Here is a 24,045-nt window from a genome sequence, read left to right as displayed (position 1 = left end):
CGTCTGGAAGATGCAGAGGAAATCTTGTTGCTGCCGCGGTGCTGCCGTGCGCGATGCTGCGCGATGCCGCGGCGACGTGGGCGGCCGGAGGATCTGAGCGACGATTGAAAACGCGCGCCACTGTACACATGGTGCAAAGCCCGCGGAGCTGTCACCAGTGCAGCGACGTCACGGCGGCGGCGTCACAGCGAGCTCGCGGCCCTGGAAGCCCTGGCCAGGACAGCCAGTGAGCAGCGCCGGCTTGGTCCAGCTTGAGCGGTACGTGTGGGACCATGGGCTGCCATGGGCTGCCATGGGCTGCCCACACAGCAACACACACCGACACGTACCCACACACGCACACTCGGAGGCTGTCGGCCCCTCAGCCAAACCGGTACAAGGGCCGAGCGAGCCGAGCCGAGCCGAGTCGAGCCGAGCGCAGCCGCGCCGTGCCGAGCCGAGCCAAGCGCTCTTGGCTGGTGTGTGACTGTGTGTGTACCCGACCGGCCTCAGCCTCCTCAGCCGGCCGGCCGGTCAGTCTGAGATTTCTTATTTCTTTCTCCTTTTCTCGTGTTTGTTTTGCGATGTCGCCGCCTCGATCCCGTTGCACCTGCTGCATCTGCCCCCCGACAAACATTTCAAGTCCAACGCGATCGGCTTTCGCATTGTTGCACTCTCGACCTTGCGAACTATGCCAAGCCTTGCAAAGAAAAGAGCTTATCATCACAAAGCAATGAGCAGAAAGAAGAAAATTCTTCTTAATGTACACCAAGTATACCTAACAAGTGCTCAAAATACTTCGTAAGGTTTCAAGCGTGTGGAAAGTCTTTACGATCATCGAGAGAGCAGTGCGCACGTCGTCAAGGGGTCACAGAGTAATTCGACCCGCGTCTTCGGCGTTGTACAGTGCAGGCGCGAATCCGCCACATGACACGACTCTAATTTATCGGCACACTGGCCACGGGAGGCCACGCCAACCCTTTGGTGACACGACAGGGACCCGATAGCGCGTCCGCCCCGAGGCCCCGATGGCGACCGTCATTGTCAAGCAGAAGAGACGCGCCACTCGGCGGCCGAGGCCCACGGAGGCCCAGAACGGCGCAGGCCCTCGGGCCCGAGCTCGGGCCGCCAACAAGGACGTCTTGGCGTGCCTCCCATCTTAATAAGCGCCTGTCGGAGCGTCGGCGAGATCTCGATCCGATTCGAGGCTTCGTCCAGTGCGTCAGACTGTACGACGGCGCCAACGAAAACACGCCCACCGCGGCGGCGACCTGGCCCTGCCGGCCCTGCCCGGCCCGGGTTCGAGCACCGAGCCCCGCGCCCTTTTTCACACCTTCTGCGCGCAGCTGGCTGCGTTTAGGTCACCCTGGGAGTGGCGATTGCGGCGGCAGGCGCCCTCTGTGGACACTACCTGCGTACAATGGCTTGTTTGCACTCCGGCGGGACCGGCACCCGGCGCAGCCGCGCAGCCCCAGCAGCCCCATTCACGGCGAATGAATCCGCGGGGCGGGAAGGCCGACGGGCAAGGCGCTAATGACAGTGTGCAGAGCGGCAGAGCGGCGCGGAGTGCGAAGCGACAGCCAGCAGCCAAGGAGGTCGTTTCGGCAGGCATTTGCCTTTTTGATTAAGTTTTTGGGGGCAAAGTGGGTTCAGCTGATCGTGTGTGGTTCGGCTAATGACAGTGCAGTGAGCAGCCAGTGGCGGACGACGGACGAGCGTCCCGCCAGGATGACCCGACCTGGCCCGCTGATTGCCGCCCTGTCTCTGGCCATTTCACCGCCGCGGCCAGCGTCTTCATGCCCCGCTTCGAGGTCTTGACAATGTTGTTGTTGCTGGCGGTGCTGCCGCGGTGCAGCGGCTTGATAGTGGCGGCCGCGCTGACCCGGCCGCGTTGCCGCCGCGTTATCGCGCTGGGCGGGGGCGCGGGGGCTCCTCGCGGCGAGTGCGGCGGTGGCGCCACCTGGACCAGGCTGGACCGGGCCGGAGCAGAAGAAGAAGCGGTCATTGTTCGGGCCGCGCAGAACGCGGGGCGCGCGGGGCAGGCGGGGTGTTCGCCTCGCGGTTGCTCGCGGTCCGCGAGTCTGCTTCGGCGTGATGAAGTGAGCGCGGCGCCGGGCTGCGGGCTGCGCTGGCCCGGCGGCCTGGCGGTGTACTCTCGTGATAACGTGATCATCATCTCGCGGCCCGGCCGTCGGCCTTGGGCTGCCTTGGGCCCGCTTGGGCCGCCGGCCGGGGGCTGCCTGGGGCCCAGGGCGCGGCGAGGCCTTTTCTCACGATATCTCATTACGGCTCGGACAAAGTGTCGTCATTTTGGAGCGCCGCGCCGCGCCCCGCGCGGCCCTGGGCCCTGGCTTCGAACGCGGCCGCCGCCGACCGAGTTTTTGGTTTTCACTGTCGTCCACCCGCGATGCACTCAGATGCAGCGCCGGTGCGTGCCTGCTGGGCCCGGAACGCTGTCCGCGTGTGGCTTGTCTCGCCGTCAGTCCTTCTTTCCCCCAGAACGACTCGCAGTGCGGGGCTGCGGGGCTCAGTTCCCTGCCCTTGTAGTGTCGGATAACGCCGGCAGCGCCGTGACGCGGGACGATCCGCGACTTACGCGACTTACGGCCGCCCCCGGCCCCGGCCCCGCCTGCGGCCGCGGCCTGCGCCTTGCTGCAGCACTGCAGCTGTACGTGCCGCGAGCTGGAAACAGAGCCGCCGCTCAGCCGCGCCCAGAGAGCCGCAGTGAGCGGCGAGCGCCCCGCAGTCTCAATAAGGCCGCCACCCGTTCAAGCCGAGGCGTTCGAACCTCCGAGTCCATGGCCGCGGCTCGCTGCGCTGCAGTATCGTTTGGCCAGCCTCGGCGCGTAGGTGTGGCTTTTCTAAATCTGGGACCTGGCTTGGAAGCATGCTTGGAAGCACGGCAGATGCCCCGGGGGCTGGGCCCCGCTGGGCCCCGCTGGGCCTCACGTGCAGAGCACATGTGCGCGCAAGGCGGGGCCCGGCGGGAGGCGGCGGCGGGGCGGGTCTGGCCCACGTCGACGTCCCAGTGCGGCTTGCTGCCTTTTCCTGTCTCGACCCGAGCCAGGTGGAAGCAGGAAGCGTTTTTCCGTGTTTTGCAGTGGGCTTTCGCGGCGCAGCGGACTATTTGTAACTCCGCGACTGCCTGTGCGTCCTCGTCCTCGGCCCCGGCGCTCCAGATGGCCGCCTGCCGCCTCGGGGCTGGACGGCTGGACGTCGGCCGCGATCGCCGTGGCTGACTGCGACTGCTGCGGCTCGCGGCTTGGCTTGGCTTCACTTGCGTGGCTCCGCGTGGCTCACCGTCCAATACCGTCTGGTGGGCGCGGCAGGACAGGCTGTGTGATGCCCAGGGCTGCATAGAATATTCATGACCATCCCGACGGGGCCGCGCGGCAGGCGCGGCAGGCGCGGCACGGGGGGCTCCAATCCCAGCACGCAGCGCGCGGCGGCAGCGCGCTCACGCCAATCGGGTTGATGTGTGGCAGACCGGCAGGGCCGAGGTCCTTCCAGGGCCTGAAGGACTCGCAGCAGTGCCGCACGCCAAGCCTTCGAGCACCGCGTCGGCCTTGGGGCCAAACCCTCCACGCGGCCTTGCCCGGAACTAAGCTGGCCGGCCGGAACGAACGGGCGGGCGAGCGGGCGCAGCCATGGCGCAGCCCGGGCCGCGCAGTGTGCATATGGAATGACCCGAGACAATGGTCACTGGCCGGAGTGGCGAGGGGGACAGGGGGGCGGCTGCACAGGCACGCCGGCACAGCTGAGCGACGTCAGTACTGGAGCCCCTGCGGTGCCCTGCGGGGTCGGGTCCGCTGCGTCCCGGAAACCGGACACTGAGACTGTTGGGCTGGCTCGGCCCGAGTAGACCCGAGGCTCGGCCGCCACGCCCCCACGCATGCGTGGCCGGCCCTACAAGGCGGCTGGGCCCCGGGGCGGGGCGGGGCCGCTCCGGGCGACTGCAGGGCGACTGCAGGGCCCCTACACTGTAGCCCCTACAGGGCGCCAGGCTCGATACCGTCGCCGGCCCGCGGCTGTGTTCTGATTTCATTCCAACGGGACTGCGTTAGTGTCTGCATGGTGCGGCGCACTGCTGCGCGCTGTGTCGCTGTGGCGCGCTGGGGGTCAACGTGTCGCCGCCCTGCGCCACGCCCTGCGCCACGCCCTGCGCCACGCCCTGCCGGCCGCCCGTCCTAATTGCACTTGTCCCATTGTGTAAGTGCAAGGCCGGCGTGACGTCACGGTGACCCTGTTTCGGCGTCCCGCGCGGCGCCCGGCGCGCCCGGCCATCGACGCCGCACGCCGCCCTGTGGGAAAGGCCGCCACCTCACCAAAATCAAAATGGTACAGCGCTGCGCCGCCGCCGCGGCTTTGGCCGCTGCCATGCCATTCGGCACGACGCGGGTTTGGGACTCGGAACCGGCCGAGGGACGGTCCCTTTCGTGTGCAGCCACGCAGGACGGCCGGGGTTTGGGCGCGATGCTGCGCGTTGCTGCGCGTCGGGCACACTGGTACGTCACAACTGTCACCATGGCGACGGCGCGCACTGGCCAGGCCTTGAGGTGGGCGCAGTTCATGCCACGAGCGTGCTGTCATAACAAAACGAGCGAATAGAATTGGAAAGGTGCAAATGGACGCTTGAAGCCGGACTTTCGGCGAGGTGGCATTGCCCGCTGCCTCGCGCGCCGCGGTGGCCGGGAAACGGGCGGCAGATCAGCAGAGGAAAGAAATAAATAGCCGACGCGATGGCGATGTGTGGCAGCCCTGCAAATCGCTTGATTGGACGAACCCCGCGCGGCGTGACACGGCACGGCCGCCGCGATGGCGATTTAGATACCGGGGGCAGGGCGGGCGGGGCGAGCGAGGCAAGCCGAGCAAGCCTCCCGCCGCGGCGTTCTTTACGGGGCGTGGCTAATTGTCTGCTGGAGCCACTCATCCTGTTAATCGCTGTCACTCGCGCACCACGCCGCGTGGAGGCCCGACCGCCCGACTGCCGACGCGGGGCGAGGCGGGGCGGGGCGAGGCGACGCGCTCCCGCTGCGACGCGAGACGCGGTCGATCCGCGAGGGCGTTCGCTGTCGGCGATAGCGCGGCCGACTGGCTGGGGCTGGATTGGTTCCAGCGTTCCGGGTACGAGTGCGGGGTTCGCTGTTCGAGAGGCGGGGCTACCGACTTTTTGTCAGGCCGGCCATACCCGCGGGTGTGTGTAGCAGATAGCGCACCACTTTAGCCGTGGCGGGCCGCGGGGGCGCGACACGCGGGGTTGGAACGACTGGCCGGCGGGGCGGGGCGGGCGGGGGGGCGGGCGGGGGCCGGCGGCGATAAGCCCGTGTTTGCGTTGTCGCGCTGCACCGGGCTGCACAGGTCGGCCGGCTGCTCGCGGGGCGCTATCGAGTCCGCGCAGTAAATCAGCTTTCGGTAAATTTAGCCCCTTTGCGCAGCGCGGCGCCAAGCTGGCCGTCGAGCTCGCCGTCAACAGTGCGGGCCGGAAGACATGGCCCGCCGGTCGGCAAAGTCTGGGCACGTGGCGAGCCCCGCAGCCCTCGAACGGAAACGGCACCATTGGAATCCTCGTTCGAAGGGCAATCCACTGGTACCGTCATGTGTTTGACTCGAGTGCTTTTGAGGGCAGTTTCGTCTGTGTCTGCCTCAGGTGCATGGAGGTATGCTCAGGTGGCGCTTTTCGGTTTGACGCGATTCAGGTGGAGCGTCGTCGGGGCTGCTCCACTCGCCTGTATCTGTAGTACGCGCGCCCCGCCCGCGCGTCTTGGCCCAAAGTGGTCCTGTGATAAGGATAAGGCCCCGCGAGGCCCCGCGACGAGGAAGCAGGTGGCGGCGTTTCCACACTGGCGTGTGAAATGCATGGTGGCTGCTTGTCGATGCGCCGAGAAAGTGGGGAGCCCTGTTTGGAAGTGCTGGCGACCGGACCGGCTTGGCTTGGGCTCGTGCCCCGCGGGGGTGTGCTCGACTGCTCGCGGCTCTCGCGGCGCTTTCATGCATTTGTATTTTGTGATCGCCACGCGCCTTGCCCTGCCCCGGCCAAGCCCGGCACGACCGTGCCCTGTGCCCTTGCCCTTTAGCCGGCCGGTCCGAGGACGGTTGCCACGGAAATGTGGCCAATCTCATAGCGTCGGCCCGGCGGCCCCCCAGGTCGCCGTCGTGGGCTGCGCCATGGCTGCGCAAGGCTGCGCCGGCCGGCCGCGTCCCGCCGCGGCCCTGCCATTGTCTGCGGCGCGCAAGTGTCGCGCACGTTGCCGCGCCGAGTCCCGTTTGGAACGTGAGCCGCGGCGCCGCGGCTTTGTGGCGGACGGAAGGATTCGTGTCGCGGGGATTCGAACCCGCGCCCGCGCCGCCTTGACGTCACGCCCGACCTTGCCTGATAGCGATATGCGTGGCCCGTGCCTGGAAGTTTTACGAGACGCCCGCGGCAGGATGTTTCGCTTCCTTGACTGGCGCTGCGGGGGCGGCGGGGCGGCTTGCTATCTTATCTGGCGTGCGTCCTCCCGGAGGCGCGCGGCAAGTGGCGGTAGCAAGGGCTCTGCGACCTTCACGGGTCAGGTGTGCTGGAGGCGCCGCGCCGCCGCCGCCCGGATGCACCCCGAAGTGGGCCGCAGGGCGCAGGACGAACAACGGCGGCCGAAATTGAAAGTCTGAGGACGGAGTGCAGGCAGCCGCGTCGACCGCGTCGACCGCGTCGTCGTGAGTGCAGCCTTGCAGCGGCGGGGCGGCCTGCGGGGCGGTACTACATCTCGACCGGCTCGGCTTTCTCCGTCCTGCGGGGCTGTGCGGCGGCGGGGTGGCGGGGCGGCGGGGCCCATCGAGGCGGCCCTGCCGGCCCAGGCCCTGCAACTGGGCTGCTGGACTGCTGCAGCTCGTTGTGGAAGGGCCCGATGCCCGACGGCCTGATCGTGGCGCGGAGCAGCGGGGAGGCGCGGTGAAGCGGCGTTTCTCGGAATTTCGGTGCGGCGCGCGCCCCGCGAAACGCGTCCTCACGCAGCCTGGACCGCGGGGCGCGGGGCCCGGCGTGTCCTTTTGTTTTGCAGTGGCGGCGCAATTGGCTCGCTTTTTATCTTGATGTAGCGACTTGGGCTCTCCGGCCGCCGCGCCTCGCGCCTCGCTCGCCAGACTGTCCGGCCGGGCAGCCCGGTCGTGCCGCGCCCGTTCCTCGACGGCCACACTGCCCGGATCATGATTTCCGGTGCGACGGTCAGACTGTGCTCCCCCACCCACGCCACCTGGGCTGTCGGGGCTGGGTGGATCTGTGTGCGTCAGTGTGTGTGTGTGTGTAATGTCCCGGTCACACTGCATCGAGAGCGCGGGGCGCGGCGCTTGCGGTGAACGCCGCGGCGGCTCCGCGGCACGTCGATGGCCTGCTGCAGGATCTGCGCAATGAGAGGGGCCCCAACCGCCTCCCCGCCTCTCGAGGAGGGGGGAGGGGGAGCATGCGTTATGTGTGCTGGCCGTGCTGCCCCCTCCCGGCCGCGCAGCCGCGCCGTCCAGCGACCTACTCCCCTGTCCTATGACCGAGTCCCACGCGTGCCTCCGCGCCCCGCCACGCCCCGCGAGCCATCTGGCGGCGCCGGGTCCGATTTGGGCCGCGTTTGGTGGCTTTTGGCGGCGGCATCGCGGCCCGCCGCTCATTTCCGCGCTGAACGAGGCGCTGCGCGAAAGAAGCGCGCCGATCGGACCATTTTGCGGCCGCTAAGGCGACCCTTTGCCGCCAGCGTGGTCTTTGGTAACCGCGCCGTCCGCCGACTGCGACAGCCCACGGCGTGCCCACGGCGCCGCGTTTCTCCTGCTGCTGCTGCCGCTGCTGCTGCTGCTGCTGCGCGCGCGGGGCGGCGGGGCCACGCCGTCTCTGCCCGCGTTACTGTACCACGGGCACCCTGCTGGCCTCTCTGGTGGGCGCGGCGTGGCGCGGCGTGGCGCGGCGCGCCATGGCGTTCGGATGCAAGTGCAACGCGCAGCCGAGCGTGCGTGTCTGACACCCCGTCGGCAGATCTCTTTGCGGGCGGCTGTCGGCCAGGCCTCGGGCAGGCTCGCATTCTGGCGTGCGTCAGCGTGCGTGGGATGACCCGGCCGCCGATTGAGGTGTCCAAGACGAGCCGAGCGGCGTGCGTTGCGTGCGCCTGGAACACGCCGTGACAGATCGCCGGTCGGAGCTTACCGGCTGCAGAAAAATGATCGAGCGTCGTGTGCCTCAGCCGTGCCGCGAAGGGTGCTCGTTCTTTTGGCCTCCATTTCGGCCGCCTGTGTGTTCGCCTTCGTCCTGGCAGGGCGTGGCCGGCGTGGCAGCGGTGATTCGGCTGACGGCGTGGCAGTGTGGCAGCAGCCTGGCTTTGCGGAGTCTTGGCGGCCTGCCAGTCTCCGGACTCCGTATCAGCCAGGTTTAGCTTGCGCCCCTCCACCAAAACCGCGAGCTCGGAGCGGCCGGGCCGGCCGGGGTGCCTCCTGGTCGTCTCGCGGGAAGGCGGTTCGCGTCCGCGCGCTGCTCTCTGGCGCCGCGCCCCTCGTAATCCTATCGGCGTGGGTGGCCCGAAATAAAGCTGGTGGTTGCGCGACTAGACGCCGGCTGCCAACCCGGTATTCCAATAAAGTGCGGGTCCCGAAACGAAACGAAAAGAAAAGTTCGGCGCGGCAGGGTGCCGAGGGCTGTGGCCGGCTGCCCTGAGGCCACGCCACTGTTACTGCCGTCGGCGCGCACGTGCGGCGGGTGACGGGCCGCGGGGCGTAGCGGGCGTAGGGGAGTTAGGCGGGGCGGGGCGGGGCCTGCTTTCCCGTCAGCTGATTGAACGTCGGTCGCTCGGTCGGACATGAACTATGCGTCTCACGCCCGGCCCGGCCAGCCCGGCCCCACGCTGCGCAACGCTGCGCCACGACCTGCGGCGCCGAAGCCGAAATAATGTTCTTTCTCTTGGGGCACGGCGTCAACATCTGCTTGCGGGCCTTGCGGGGAGGGGCCGGCCGGGCCGCGGCGGCAGCACTCGAAATGACTGATCATTTCGTCCCGAAAAGGAGACATTAGAAAACATTCTCCGGCGAACGCTGAATGGGCCGTGCTATTGCTGCGCCCCAGTGCGCCCCCTCCCCTCCCCCTCCCCTCCCCTGCGCGCACCTGTTGCTCCCGTCGCCGTCCTGCGGTCCTGGCTGGTCCTGGCGCCGCGGGCGCCGCCCTCTGGGTGCGTGGTGTGCATCGCCGGGCAAAAGAGATCTGCCTCACGCGCAGCAGCGCCCTGTGGTTTGGCACGGTGCCGGTGCGAGTCCCGAGTCCGCCGCTTTTGCCCGCTTTTCGCCTGTTTTCGAGGGCCGTAGCGCCGTCTTGGGTTTCAAAGGCCCCTCGGCCGGCACTGGCGGCACGTCGTGTTGGCTGGCGGGGCATGCGCGGCTAGCGCGGCGAGGCGGGGTGCGGCCGACTGCGCGACCCCGCGACATTATGAAGGGAAAGCCCAGTCCGGCCCAGGGCACGGCGGTACGGCCGTGCGGTTATCTTTAGACCGCGTGTCTGAGTCCGAGGCTGAAGCCGCGTCCGAGGCTGTGACCGTGTGCCGCGTCCGAGGCCACGCCGTCGTGGCCGTGCGGCCGTGCGGCCGCGCTGGACGCGAAGGGGTGCAAGCTCGGCGCTCGACGTGTGGCTCATGCATTCATTCATGGAGCCATTCATGGGCGAGCGGACTTTAAATCGGGGGAAAGTGAGCCCGCTTTGATTTGGGCACGCGGCCCGAACGCGGCCCAAACGTGGCCCCGCGGCCCGGAATCGAAACGAAGGACTGACCGGGGCCCTTCAGGCCGCGAAGCAAGTGCCGCGGTGGCGTGCCTGGGTCTGCTCGGCCTGCTGCAGAGTGCAGGATACCTCGCCTCATTGCAGCGCGCTAGAGCGTATCTTCCATGAAATTCCCACCACATTACGCTGGTTTGGCCGGCGACACTCACGGCTGGCTTGACTGGGCGCGTTCCTGACGCCTCCAGGTTGCCGCCAGGAGGGAGCGTCCTGATTGGCCGCCCAGCTGCGCCGCGCCGCGCCCTTGGTCGCCTCGCCTCCAGCCGACGGTTGCATAATCGATCGAATTTGATTGGTATTGGAATGAGTGCGCGGGCGGGGGAACCGCAGCCGCGCAGCCCAGCCACCTGCTGCACTGGACACCTGGCGCCACCGCGCTGCCTCGCGGCCCGCGCCCTTGGCGCCGCCGAGTAGTGTGCCAGGCTGCCAGGCCCTATCTGGACCATTGTTGCCCCGCGGCCCCACTGCTCGGCCGGCCGGCTCAATGTCGTCGCCGTGCCGTGCCGCGGCGCGCTTTCATGCGTCGCCGGTGACGTTCCGGAGGCTGGCGATGTCGCGCAGCGCGCAGCTGGTGCCGTATGGCCGCGCGAAGCCCTGGCCGCCGCGCATGCCGCCGCGATGCCGCCACACATGGGCAGTCGCGTTGGCCAACCTGCGCGAAGACGCGGCGGCGCGGCGCCAACCGCAAGCGCGTGACGTCACCGGCACGTGCGCGAGCAGCGCGAGGCGCCGAGCGTTATGCGTGCCGCTCCGCTCGAAGGGCCCCTCGTTGGCGATGGCGCGATGGGCCCGACGGCGAGGAAGGCGGGATGACGGCGTGGTGACGAGAGGAGTACGGCCGCCAACGGCAACGGCCGCCCAGAGCGCAGTGTGACCGTCCAGCCGCAGACTGATGCCCCCCTCTCTCTCACACTCACACACACTCCAGGATCATCCCGCAGGGGTGCGAGAGAGACAGAGCGACGGAATGGGCCTGCAGGCGGCGCCTCAATTGGGTGGTCGCGGCACTGCGAGCAGCGCGCGACGCGAGGTCGTACAGTATACGGGAAATATGTGTGTCAATTGGGCGCGCCGTGGCCGCGTCGCCGCTGCCGTGCCGCCCTTTGACTTGTGTTTTTCTAGAGCCTGCTCTGGCGGTGGGGGCACTGGTCACGCATCTGACGTGACGGTCCATGCCGCATTGTCGTGCGCTTGGTGGAAATGCGATGACATGCGCGATAAAGGCTGTCGTTTTGTCGGCGACAAAACACGTGTGCCCCACTGTCCACTAACCCTCTCCTCGTGCCGCTGGTCCTAACTCGGTGCTCTCGTTTGGTTGCAGGTGTGTGTGCCGTCCGTGCGGCCAGCCGGTCGCGTGCGCCGCGTGCGGCGTGCGCGGAGGTCTCGTCGAAAAGGTTTGGTACCGCGGATTCCGAAAGGCGTTTTCGGCGCTCTCTCGCACCCTGCGGCACGGCCTTCGAGTGCGAGAGAGATGGAGCGCCTGAGGCACTGTTCGGAATCAAGTGGCCTGCGGCCTGCGGCTGCGGGCTGCCCTGCCCTCGTCGGCCCGCGAGCCGCGACGCGCCGCGCCGCGAGGAGACGCTTTCAAGGAAGTGGCTCATGCTGTTTGCCTGCCCAAGTGGCGCGCCTCGTTGTTGCCGGCACGCGGGCACGCGGGTAGCGTTGTCAGGGCTAGGCAGGCAGGCAGGCAGGCAGGCTGGCCACTCGCACCGCCGCTGCAGTGACATAATTTGCCAGGTATGGGAAGGCTTGTTTAGCGTGCTCTTGCCAGCGCCATGCTTGCCGTGCCGAGCCGAGCGTGAACGAGGGCCAAAGTGGATGTCTTTTAGGCGGCGGAGTGATGCCGGACGGTGCTCCGTCTCTCTCTTTCCATCCGACGCAGCGTCCCGTATGGTGCGAGAGAGGAGGAATGAGTCCTCTGGCCGCGGGCCGCGGGTCACTCGCACCCGCATAGGCCGCGCTCCGCTCCGCGCCGCGAGGCTTGGGGTCGGCGGGCCGGTGCTCGCGGGCTTTGTGTGTCTCCTACGGCGTCACGCCCTTGTTGCCGTCCTCGCGGAGCGGCACGGCGCGGCACGGCGCGGCGCGTGATATCGTCGCCAAATCAAATTGCGTGGCTCTGAGGCCTGACGGCCTGACGGCCTGACGAGCTGCATGGCGGCCTGGGGCAGGTCGGGGTCGCTGCGGAGTGAGGGCTTTGTCGTCCACCAGCCGAGCGTCAAACGCCAAGGCCGCCAAGGCGGACGAGAGGAACGGAAAGCGGGAGCACGGCCGGTGTTTGAACCCGGGACTCGTGTCGCATCAACGTGCCGAGTGAAACTGTGTGTGCTCGTGCAACTCGCCGCAACTACGGCTCAGTGGGAGAGAAACCACCTGCCGCCGCTACTCTGGTTGGTGTTTAGTTTTTTCTTCCTTTCCCCCCGTAATAAATTCTCCTTCCTCACATGCGCATCTTGCCCGTTTTCCCACGCTCGCCGAGCCGGCCGCGCGTTTATTCCAACAGTGTGGGCGTCACGGGCGGTGGGCCTGGCGCTGGCCGTGGTGCGCGCCGCGCTGCACCGCGCCTGCGCCGGTCTTGACATTGGCCACCGTGACGGAACGGACGGAACGCTGGGCTGGAGCGGAAGGATCCCTAACGCACCCCGCGGAACAGCGACGGGCAGGGGAGGGGAGGGAAGGGGGAGGGAGGGCGTGGCTGGCCTGGCCGCACAGGTGTCTGAGTGTGGGGCCGGGCCGGACCGGACGAACCGACCCGTCACCCAACGCGGAGAGCCTCTCCGCGGTCTTTTATAAGGACCGGGCGTTGGCTCAGTAAATAGGGCGGCTGACGGTAACGCCGCGCAGAAGGGAAGCTATGCTGAGCGATTCAGAAGAGCGATTTGTCGCTCTGTCTCTGTTGCACCCTTGAGGAGAGCTTCGGGAGTGCGACAGAGACAGAGCGACTAAAGTACCCGACCGAATCGCTCGGCCAAAGTAAGGGTTAGGTTAGAGGCAAGGTGGCCGGGACTGCCCGTCGCGGCACTGGGTAGTGCGCCCTAGGTGAACCAGTCCAGCTCCCTAAACGGGTGGGTGGTCTTCCGCTTGGCTGAAAACAGGCGCTGTCTCGCAACTAGCCAGATTTTTAGCAGTCTTTTGGCCGAGAGCGAGTGAGACTCTTTGAAATATGGGTTGCCCCCCCCCCCCCCGCGCTGTGAGTACGCGCCAGGCATGCGTGGCGGGCCCCTTGCGTGAGGCACTATGCCTGCCCGTGCGGCACGGATGACGTTTTGGGACGGGCATGATGGCCATCCTGCCAGTGAAAAGCTTGGCGCTGCCTGGGGCCCTGGGGCGTTGCGTGGCCGCGGGGGCCGCGGGGGCCGCGGGGCCCGCGGGGAGCTCCTCGGGGACCCTCCTGCTCGTCGTGTGCGCACGCCAATTGACACCTGGCTCACGTCGTCGCGGACCTCACGGCGGTGGGGGAGGGGACGCCGCCACGCCGCCGCCGCGCCGAGCTGTTGGTTGAGTAAATTGAACGGCGAGCTGAGACATTGGACGCGGCGCGGCGTGCCGACCCGAGAGGCCCAGCTGCACCCAAGCGGTCAGGCCGTCAGGCCAGCGCTGCGGTGCGCGGTGCAGCTGCAGGACAGCTCGCGGGGCGGCTTCTCCGACTCGCCGATGACGAGTGTTTACCGCCACCGCGTCGAGCACCGCGCTGACGGGCGGGTACTTCTTTGCCCTGCCGCTGCCACGGTACCTGCGGTACGTCCCTCGTCTCTCCGCCTTACATGGCTTGACTAATGAGATTGAAATATTTGCGACGAGCCGAGCCGAGCCGAGGCGGGCCCCACCCGGGCGCATGCCGGGGCATCCGGCTGCGTCCGCAAGTGGAGGCGGCGGCAAACACTCGAGGTGGTACCCGTCGTGGGGCCCAGCTTGGGCCCAGCGCCCATCCCGGCGAGTGCTGCTGGATGAGGCGGGTGGCGGTGATGCGTCGAAAAGCGTGTTGGAAGCGACTCGCCCGGGCCAGTGTGCTGCCTGCACTCGAGGCTGCACTGCTGGGCCAGTTGTTGCGCGGCGCGTCGCGGCGCGTCGCGGCGCGTCCTCGCCGTCCCCGCGGGCCGCGGGGCCAAACAAACCGAGGTCTGCAAGCAGCAGAGGCGCGCCCAGGCTCTGGCAAAATAAACGACGCCGGCCCCTGCGTGAGGGGGGTGGAGGGGCTGCCATTTTTGTCCCGCAGGGACAAAGACGCTCTATGGCAGCGGCGTGCGCGGTGCGCGGTGCCCTCCTGGCGGGGCCCTGGCGGCGCGGCGCCGCGTCCGCCGGATTCCTCCTCGACCGTGCACTCGGCCCTCTGACGGCCGAACGGCCGGACTGACGTTATCGCCCATGAATGCGTGGTCGTTTCGATGCCGGTCGCGGGGGCTGCCTCTTGACTCGGACTCATGGTGCGAGAGGTGGCGGGGAGGGGGGACATCCGCTGTACCGCCACGCCGTCTCTCAGCAGGGGTCCGTACCGCGCTGCCGAGGTGCAGGTGATTGCGCAAGTAGCGTCGCGAGGGGCGTCGACGACACGGCCAGGGCAGCCAGGGCCTTCCCCACGACGCCGAGCCCAGCCCAGCCCAGACGCGCCGCCGGACGCGCCGTTGGGCAGGTCGTAAACGGCGCCCATCTCCCCGCGCTGATTGAGAGGCCTAAACTTGGTAGCGTTCCTTTGCGTCGGGGACGTCGGGGACCTTCAAGACAGACGGCCCGCGGGTCGGGTTGTTGCCGTCGGCGTCGTCGGCGGGGCTTGGTGCTTGGCCGTCTTGGCCGCGCCGCACCGCCCTTCACGGGCCGTCCCCACAGGGTCTGCCAGCGGTCGCCTCGCCCCGCCAGCAGGCCGATGCCGAGGGGGCGGTCCGGCCGGTCTGTCTCACTCGCACATACGGGACGCCCCTCGAGTGCGAGAGAGACCGCTCACTTAGAATCAGCCTGCAGCCTGCCCCGCGTTATGTAAAGGGCGGCAACCAGCGTTGGCAAGGCGAGTAGGCCTCCGACCGAGCTGGTGGTGTACAGTAGGGTGGTCGTCGGCGTCGGCGTCCCGGCCCGCCAGGTTGGTTGGACGGCGACGCCGCAGTGTCACATTTGGCGCGGGGCGGGGCGGGGTGAGGTGACGTGGGGTGAGGCGGTTGACCTCGCATCCTGCACTGTCCGCGGGGTAAACACAGGGCGTAAATAAATACTGGATTCCTCCCGTTTTTGTTTTTAATTCTCTCTTGTTTTTGTTTTGTTTTTTCGCTGTCCGCAAGTGCAGTTCATGGGAGGAGCGGAGAGTTTTCCTTTTCTCCGTCGAGAGTGACGGTTGTTGTCCTCCTGCCGCTGTTGCGTGCTTCTCGTGCGACCCGTGTGAAAACGGGGAAAAGTGGGGGGGGGGGGATCGCACGCGTTCTTGGTGGGCACTGCTGCGCCAATCGACAGGTGATGAGGGGGCCCTGCCCTTAGGTGCCGGTGGCCTAGCCCGTCCTCTAGGTGGAATGCCTCTGCGTCTGCACGGGCTCTCTAAGGCGCGAGGCGAACCGAGGCGCCCTCTTTCGCCGCCTGCCGACCGCCGAGGACGTGTATTCATGCCGGGGCACACCGCGGTCGCAGCTGAGGGCAGACGTGCCTGTAGCAGACAGGCGGCAAGCCCGTAATGGTAATGGTAATGAGGCTAGGCTAGCCCGCGCTGCACGGCCGCGCGGCGGGACTGCCTACCAGCCGGGCTGATCGGGCCGGAGGATGCTGCAGGAGGGGGAGGGGGGAGGGCGCGTGCCCCCTGAGGGCGTGTATGATGTTTCCGAGGAACCTGATGGGTACCTCGGCTGGCACGTCGGGTCGGGTATCCCTGGCGTGCCGCGCCGTGCCTCGCCGTGCCTCCACGGAGCATGGCGGCGAGGTGAGTCACTGCCGGCCAGCCAGCTGAGTGGGCGCTGCGCTGGGCCTCGCCTTGGAGTGCCACGCCATGGAGTGCCTCACAGTGATAGGGGTGACGCGGCGTGGCGGCCGCGAACGGCGCCTGATTTTCAGTGGAAGCGGGCGGGGCGGGGCGGTCCGCGCGGTCCGCGCGGTGCTTCGGGGAATCTCGTGTTTGCTAAAGACGCGAGCCGAAGCTGCGGCGGCTATAACCGGCCCCGCGAAAACAACGGGGTAAGGGGCTGGCAGGGCGGGTCCTGTTGACTGTGTTTGTGGCTCTTGGCTCTTGGCTCGGCCAGGCCCGGCGAATTCTAGTTCGGAGTGCGAATTGCAGCGCGCCGAGTGGAAAGGTTTGTTCGCTCGGCGCCCGGCGCGGTGTCGCCTTTCCTTTGGCTTGGAGTGGCCTTGGTTCTGGGTTCCCAGCTGATCCGTCCCCAGCGGCCTAGCTCGCCGGACCAGGCCCGGGCCCGCGGCGTGTTGTTCCCAAAGGGTTTGATTCCAGCCGTGGTGGACGAGCGAGCGGTTTCCGTTCCAGGATCCCGACCAGGACTCCCAAGGACGCGCGCGGGCCGCGTAGAAAGTTATTCACGAAGCTCTTCCGCGTGAGCGTGGAGCCGCCTTGCTTCGCCGTGCCGTGCGTGCCCTGCCGTGCCGTGCGCACGCAAAGCGTTAGGCGTCCTGTCGCCGGGCCGCTCCCCTGGAGTCGCGAGGCGTGCGCACATGACATCATGAATTGATTACACATTCGTCCGCCTCACCTTCTCCCGTCATCTCTCGTCCTGCCGCCCGCCATGGCCCGTGGCCCGTGGGTGTTGTTATTCGTGTGACCACCTCCCCAGGCTGGTGCTCTGCTCGGCCGCTCGGCTCATGCCCCGAAAGTTTGCTGCGCCGCCGTCGCCTTGTTCGTTGTTTTATTCTTTTGCTGTTGTGAATTGCCCGCCGTCGTGGGAATCCGTCGGACGGGCGGATGCGGAGGTGCGCGGGCGGCGGGGCGGCGGGGCCCATCGCGTGGCGGCCTGGCGGGGGCGGGCCGGCCGGGCTTGGGCTGTCCTGCTGCCCGACGGCGTCAGCGCGCCGAATAGCGGCCGGCGGCTTGTTGGCGGTCGTGTGCCATTCGGTCCGTGATTCGAGACCCTGGAATCGGGATCCGGGCAGCCAAATGACCCAAGTGGGTGCGGCGCCGCGGCGGTCCAGCGGGCCAGCTGTGCGCCTGGCGGCGCCTGGCGGCGGCCTTGGACGCCGCGGCCGTGCTGTGCAGTGCTTATCGCGTCCCGTGTCCGGGCCCATCTCCGGGCCCACCTCGTCCTCGCGCCCTGTAGGGCTGCTCGCGGCTGCATGCGCTTGCGGGACGACCCCCCGAGGGGCCCGGCGGTGGGCCCGGCGGTGAGCCCGGTGGGCCCGACGCCCCCGCATGGCTTGGCATGGCGCACGTTGACTGGTGGGTGACTCACCGGGCCGCGACGGTGCCAATGGATCTGCCCGCGACGCGGTGCGACGCGGTGCGACGCGGTGCGACGCGGTGCGACGCGGTGCGACGCGGTGCGACGCGGTGCGACGCGGTGCTCTGGACGGCGGCGTTGGCCGGCCGGCTGGCCCAGCAGGCTGATTCCGAGCAGTGCCGTGTCGCCGTGTCTCTCTCGCACCCCTACGGAACGCCCCGAGAGTCTGCTGCCCCACCGCGCGCTTTTATTGGCGCTTGATTGGCTCGTCGGTTTGGCCGGAGTGGAGTGGCAGGCCTGTTGTGTAAGTGGGGCCACGCATTTTTACAGGCGCCGGGCTATCTTTACTGCGCCGGGCGCTTTTTGGTCGCGGGAAAGGGCGGCGTCGCCGTGTCAACGCAGCACGGCAGCGCGGCAGCGATCCGGGATGGACGCCGTAAAGGCTTGACTTGCTGCACTAATGGACTGGGTTTTTTGTGCCGCGATTCGGACTGCTTCTCATATGGTGAGGCCTGAACGGCATGGCGGGGAGCAACGTTTTTATCGTGTTTGCCTGCTGCTGTCAAAGTGTTTGACGCTCCAACTCCCGGGGTCGTTCAAGTCGGCGCGGTCAGCAACGGGCCGTACTGGGCTCGGGCTCGGTTCGTGTTGGGAGGTAGGGCGGAAGGTCCGTATCCTGCCCTTACTGCTCAGCCCGGCACGGTGAAGGACAAGAAGCGACTAGAACTGGTCGGCGTCAGAGGCGCTCGTCTGCTCTGGTGGTTGGGCCCACTCGGCAGCCTACGAAAGAGGCCTTGTTTCGGCGCGGGATTTGAAACTGAGCTCTGGGCGTCCCCAGGGGTGTCACTTCCTCGTTTCCTTTTCTGTCTCGCCTCTCCCCCTGCCAGTCTCCGGTCGATTCCCGGTCGGTTCCCGGTCGGTTCCCGGTCGGTTCCCGGTCGGCTCCCGATGGCGCTCGCGGACCGTTTGACGGAGCGGCTGCTGCTGCTTTCTCATCCACCTGCCGTATATAGCGCGCGTCCCGGGACAAGGGGCATGATCGGAATCTAATGCCGCGCACGCCGTGCCGTGCCGCGCCGTGCCGCGCGTCTTTTGCGGGTCCAATTTTTGGACGGGCTGGGCCCCGCCGTCCCGGGCGGCCGATCCGCGCACTTGGGCGACTTTCACGACGCTGCGCGGTGCTGCGCGCGCCCCGCCCGGTCGCGGCCATTTTAGGCGGGTCGAAAAAGAACGGCCGAATGATTCCGGGGCAGCCTCAGTCGGTGTCGGTGACGAGTTGTTTTTTAATGTGGACAGGAAGCGGCGTGGCGCGCTAGCGGCGGCGGCGTACACGGCGCGGTGCGCGAGGGGCCGGTCGGCCGGTCGACGCCGTGGCCGGCTGGCTGGACGTATGGCAAGATTACGGCTACTTACTGTGAAAGGGGAAGGAAGCCGTGAAGCCCAGCCCAGCCCAGCCGTGTCTGGATCTGGAGGCTGTTGCCGTGCTTCTCTCCGGATGGGCGTGTGCTGCGCGCCGCGCGCCGCCGCCTAGCTTGATTCCCCTGGACTTGACTCCCCGGCCTGGCGAATGTCAGGCTAAATAGTTACGTATCGTGGCGCGTTGCGTCACTCTGCCGTATGGCGGTTTGTGTCTCTCGGTCGTGAAATGCAGCAATCCCTATTGGCAGAGTGACTGGCCGGGCCGCCGCCTCGACCTTGCTCATGACGACGCCGTCCTTCGGTCCTCCGTCTGCCGCTCTGCCGCCGCCGTGCTCGTCGTCGGCGTCCTTCGGGAAGGGCGACCGGGACGCCGACGTGGCGGCCGTCCGTCTAAGTGACGCCGGGCCACGCTCATTGTCATGTGCGTCGCATTGTGTTGACTTTTGAAGGGTTGTTGATGTGGAGGGGGGCGTGGGGGCCGCGGAGGGGGCTCCGGGGGCAGCGGGGCCGCGACGCACGGCACAGTGTGCCTGGAATGCGGTATGACCAGTTCGTGCTTCGGCGGACGGAGTGCGGGCAGGGCAATGCAGGGCATCGCGGGGAACATCGACCCCTTCCCCTCCCCCTCACGAGCCCTGTGCTCGACTCGACGCAGCCCCTCGGTGGGGCCACTAGGTGGGGCCCCGCAAGGGAGCGAGGCATGGGGTGTAAAATCGGTTGGCCCACGACGGCAACGAATGCTGCGCGGCACATCGGGCACATGCCTGGCTTGCACTCACTCGGTGACGCGGTCGTGCGGCCTAGAGTGCACTCACTCGACGTCGGCGAGCTCGGCGAGGATCGCGCTGTGGCGCTATGCGGGGCGGGGCGGGGCGGGGCGAGCGGCTCCACCACAGCTCGCGGTGCCTTGTGCCTCTTGTGCCTTGGCGCTCTGGTCGCGGCGCTCTGGCCGCTCCTCGCGATGTTGCCGGCGGGCTGGCGGCACGCTGCGGCACGCTGCGGCGGCCCCCCTCACCCCCGCGCCGCGCCGTCAAGTCTGGCAACCCCGCCAATCAGCGCCGCGTTGTGGTCGCCGCGCCCCGCCACGCCCCACCACGCCCCACCACGCCGCGGGCCTCCTTGATGCTCCATCGATGGCGCTGGGATTAATGGAGGGATCAGCCCCGGACTAAGACGCGGCTCGTGTGACGTGGTCGTCGAAGGGTTTCCGAACGCGCGTCTCGCTCGGCGCCGTGGTGCAGTACGCAACGCAGACGCAGTACGCTGCCGTGGTGTTGTTGACGCTCGCCGCGGCGTAGCGAGGCGCCACGCCCTGCGGACCAATGAGCCGTGGCCGCCGTGGTGTGGTGACTTCGTATCGCAGTCCCGGGTTCAAGTACCGCGGCCTGCCAGGCTGCTTAAATTTGTATCCAGTGTTAACCTTTGTTTGCGTCGAGTACCCGCCCCGCTCCACCCCGCCTCTTGGCGAAGTTCCCCGCTAGCAATTAGGCAGCACTGTTCCACTGCGGCCCCGTCTGGCCGCGACTGCCGCGACCCCGGCGGCGCGGACTTGGTCGTTGTGCTTTCGCGGCCGGGCGGGTGGGCACGACGCCGAGCTTCGGGCGGGTGGGCACGACGCCGAGCTTCGGGCGGTGACACGGCCGCCGCGCCGCCTCGCCCGCCACGCCGAATGGCCGAATTGACGTGTCGTCACCGCGGCTGCGATGTGGCCGCCCCGGCCGGCCGATCGCGCTATGCCATTCGCCTTGCCGTTCTAAAAGTGGCCCTTACGCGACTGCCTCTCCGGCGTGCCAAAGCTGCCCAAGCCTGCCCAAGCCTGCCCAAGCCCGGCCGCATCCCTCGGTTCTATTTCGGACGCCCTCCCTGACGGCGTTGACAAGAGATTCCCTTTTCCTGTCGTGGGGGGAGGGTTTCGAAACGGATCGTTTGGCCGGGCGTGTACGACGCGGCCGCCGCGCCCCGGGCCTTAGCCGCCGCTGCACGGCCGGGGCGGCCGCGGCCAAGATCAGGGTGAACGCGGCGACCACTGACCCTCTGACAGCGCGAGGCGCGCGGCGTGCGGCTGCCAAGCGGTGTGTCCATCCAGCATCACGACGACGCACTGCGCCAAGTGCCGCGCTCTGCGCGTGCGTGCGGTGCGGCACTCTTAATTGGTTCGGCACTTGTGTACAATTGGTGATTATTTGGGTAATTGCGTCGTCGTGTCTCGACGTGTTCCGACGCGGCGCCCGATCCGCGGCCCGCCGGCACCCTGTGCCCTGCTCTGCGGTACTAGGATGAGTTTGAAACATTTGACGGCCCAGCGCGCGGAGACGGAGACGGCGGCACACTTGTCGTCATGTCGCTTGGCAGCCTGGCCGTCGTCGCCCCGGATATTCCACAAATACGCGTCGCCGCCATCCATCATGCGAGTGCAGCGGCGTCTGCAGGTGCAGGGCGTGCAGGGCGTGCAGGGCGCTTCCGGACGCGATTCGGGTCGTTGGCGACGGCCCCCGCCTCGCCGCGCCGCGGCCCGGTTAGACCCGATCGAGTCTCGCATGCAGGACCCCGCGCCGCGCCCCGCGCACTGGCAAGCTTGTCATCGCGGTCCTTTGAGTCGGGGGCGCGCTGGCGGCGCCGTGGCCGCGGGAGCGACGCGACGCGAACGATGTGGCCATGCAACAGTGTTGCACCGATGAATGGGTCCGATGTTAACTCTGGGCTCGAGTTGACAAGGTGTAACCGGGGCCTGCACTACTACATGTGGCTCGCCAGCCGCCTCAGGCCCCTTGGTTTTAATTTCGCACGTGGCTGCGGTTGCCAAACAGCCCCACCCCTTTCCCTTCCCCCGGCGAGCCGCACCGCGGCGCCATGCCAAAACAACCCAACTATTCGCGTATTCCTGAAAGTGCATGTCCTACGTCCTATTGTGCAGGCCGGGCTGGGATGGCGCAGAGGTGGGGCGGGGCCGGGCGGGGCGGGGCCGATTGTACGGCGTTCCACACCGCGACGCACAAAGCCTTTCCGCCGCCCGCCTGGATGTCCTGCGGGGGAAAGGGAGAGGGAGGGGGCACCCGGAGGCTGTGCCGCCGTCGCGACGCCGCGCCGCCTTGTTGTATGCTGATCGGGCCGTGGCGCGGCGCGGCGCGCTCTGCTCATCTGCATGGCGGCGAAGTGCGCCTCGAGCCTGCGCCTGCCCGGCACTGTCTGCCGGCCGGCCGGCCGTCTGCCGCCGCGGTGACGTCGCCGGCGAGCCCCTCCCTCGCGTGCCCAGCTGATTGAGGGAGTCCTCCTGATAAGTGGGGCTCCCCCCTCCCCCTCCTCTCCCCCATCCTGCCATTGATACGGCGTGGCACGCGCCAGCCGTGACGCGGTGCTGGCGGTGGCGGTGCTGGTGGCGGTGCTGCCGGCATGGGGGTCCCGCTGCGCCCGCCCGCGCTCGCCCGGATCGCCGCCGCTGGGGGTCAGTGAAAGATTTCGGGGCCCGCGTCGCCGAGACATGCCGAGACTGTATGGCGTCTAGTCCGGTGAGGGTGAGGGACGTCTGGGTGGAAGGCTACCTGTTGCGGGGCCCTCCCCCACCAGCCCCGCCAGCCCCGCCAGCCTGCCCTCGCTTACCTGGGGCGGCACGCGCCGTCCGTATTGTGCGGGCCACGCGCCCCGCGCCGCGCGTCCGGCAGTGTCGCGGGCCCTTTCGTGCCCATTGTGGAGGGCCACTTGGCTCCCATTGAACGCGGACACGCGCACGCACACACACTTCCTCATCCGCACCCACACCACTAACTTATGTGTTTTTGTTCTCGTCTGTTTCAGAAATCGCCAGGGTTCGGGCAAATTTATTCCAAATAAACGGAATGAAGAAGGAGCCGCTAGTTTTGCCAGAAGCACAGGGCCCGCCCACAACACTCACAGAAAAAGTCTACGTTCCTGTAAAAGACCACCCAGATGTGAGTATGCCGTGCTGCTTGTCGCCTTCTTGAGGGCTGGCGTCGTCAGACTGGCGGGAGGCGGCCAAAACTCAAGACGCGTTTTGAGCTCCCGAGTCGCGAAATGAGAGGCAAACTGAACGTGTGACCCCACCAATGGATGCCTCCTTCAAAGAGCAATCCAGTGGTGGTGTCACACGTTCCGTTTGCGTCTCATTTAATAGACACTCTGGAGCTCAAAACGCGTCTGGAGTTTTGGCCACCTCCACCGCCTTCTGGCCCACTGTGTGGCGGCGCGCTTTAAACTGGTGACTGGGCCGAAGTCGGCCGAAGCCGGGGACGCTGTGGCCGAATTCGGGAAATGATGGTCGGACCTTGACGGCGGCAACGCGGCAACCGGATGGCGTCGTCTGCCGGCGCCTCGCCGCGCCACGCCTTGCGCTCCACGCTTGGCGGACCGCGGTCCCTGCCCGCCTTGCGCTTGCGCCGCCTGCGCGCCTCGCCTCGAGGCCGAGTGGGCCGCCACTCATTTCGCGCGGCCGGGGACCATTGGGCCAGTCATAGTGAGCCCGAGCCAGCCGGGCAGGCAGTCAGTCAGTGAGTCGGGCAATGGCGCCACCCCCGCTGAAATGCGTCGACCTTGTGCTCGGAGCGGACGGCGCGTAAACAAACCGAGCGCCATTTCGTCTTTGGAGAGGGGTATGTCATGTCCGGCCGAGTCTCTGTTCGCCATGCCGTACTCTTGGACGCGGCTCGGACGGCCTCCAAGTCGCTCAAACGTCACAGGTTTTCGATATCGGAGGGTACACCCCGGCGTACTCGGCGGCGGCGGCCAGGCCGGGCGTGGGCGTGGTGGGCGGTGCCTTGGCACTGTGGGTGGAGAGGGCCGCGTCTATTTTTGAGGTGCGGGAGGATGTAGCAGCAGGGCAGCAGACGTGCCGCGGGGAGATTATACAGCTTCTGCCTTCTGCCCCGGCCGCCTGTTCGGCCCGATTAGAGTTCTCGGGGCGAGGAGGCCCGGCCGGCCCGGCCGCCTCGAATTTGGATCGCGACACCGGCGCTCGCGGCGAGGAGGTTGCATCCCGGCGAAGGCCCGCGGCCGCGGGGACAACTGTGTGGCAAGGGAATGGAGGTGTTGGGCCCCACCACGCCCCGCCCCGCCACGCCACGCCACCCCGAGGGTCGCTACTTCCTCCCGCCCCCCGCGCCGCTTCCGCTGGGGAGGCATGCAACTCCCTGCCTCCTCCTCCTCCCCCTCCCCACCCCGGCGCTGCGCCGCTGCCGCGGGCTCTGGCTGCTGGCGCCCGTCGGGAAAGCATCAGGGGAGTCGCGTCTCCGTTATTGAGCCCCCTGCCTGTGTTTTTCTTCCCCCTGGCGTTTTAATGAGTGCGAGGAAGGCCCGCCCGTCGCCCCGCCCGTCGCCCCGCCCGTCGCCCCAGCTTCTCGGGTCCCCCACCCCCGTGCCTCCACGTGACAAAATCGGGGAAAAGACATGACGTTGTTGTGCACGTATGGCCGACTTTTTAAATAGACCGTCGTGCGCAGCTGCAGACATGCTGCAGGCGGCATGTGGCGTCGCCGCCGCGTCGCCTCCGCTCCGGGGAGGCCGTCGGAGGGGCCGGTG

At 67.8% G+C, this 24,045-nt stretch overlaps 1 protein-coding gene across 6 annotated transcripts in view; it reads left to right on the top strand.

Moving 5' to 3' along the window:
- LOC117650326 (protein held out wings) overlaps positions 1–24,045 on the top strand; it is a 40,258-nt gene that overhangs the window by 1,002 nt on the left and 15,211 nt on the right. For all 6 annotated transcript variants that reach the window (XR_004588028.1, XM_034393679.1, XM_034393677.1 and 3 more), the window contains exon 2: positions 22,309–22,442. Coding sequence is in view for 5 of the 6 variants with exons in the window: in XM_034393679.1 (XP_034249570.1) it covers positions 22,309–22,442 (134 nt within the window). In the remaining variant the exon portion in view is untranslated. The remainder of the gene's footprint in view (positions 1–22,308; positions 22,443–24,045) is intronic.

This window comes from Thrips palmi, unplaced genomic scaffold (genome assembly GCF_012932325.1).
Source record: "Thrips palmi isolate BJ-2018 unplaced genomic scaffold, TpBJ-2018v1 HiC_scaffold_5, whole genome shotgun sequence".
NCBI lineage: Eukaryota > Metazoa > Arthropoda > Insecta > Thysanoptera > Thripidae > Thrips > Thrips palmi.
This window is presented reverse-complemented; position numbering and strand designations above follow the sequence as displayed.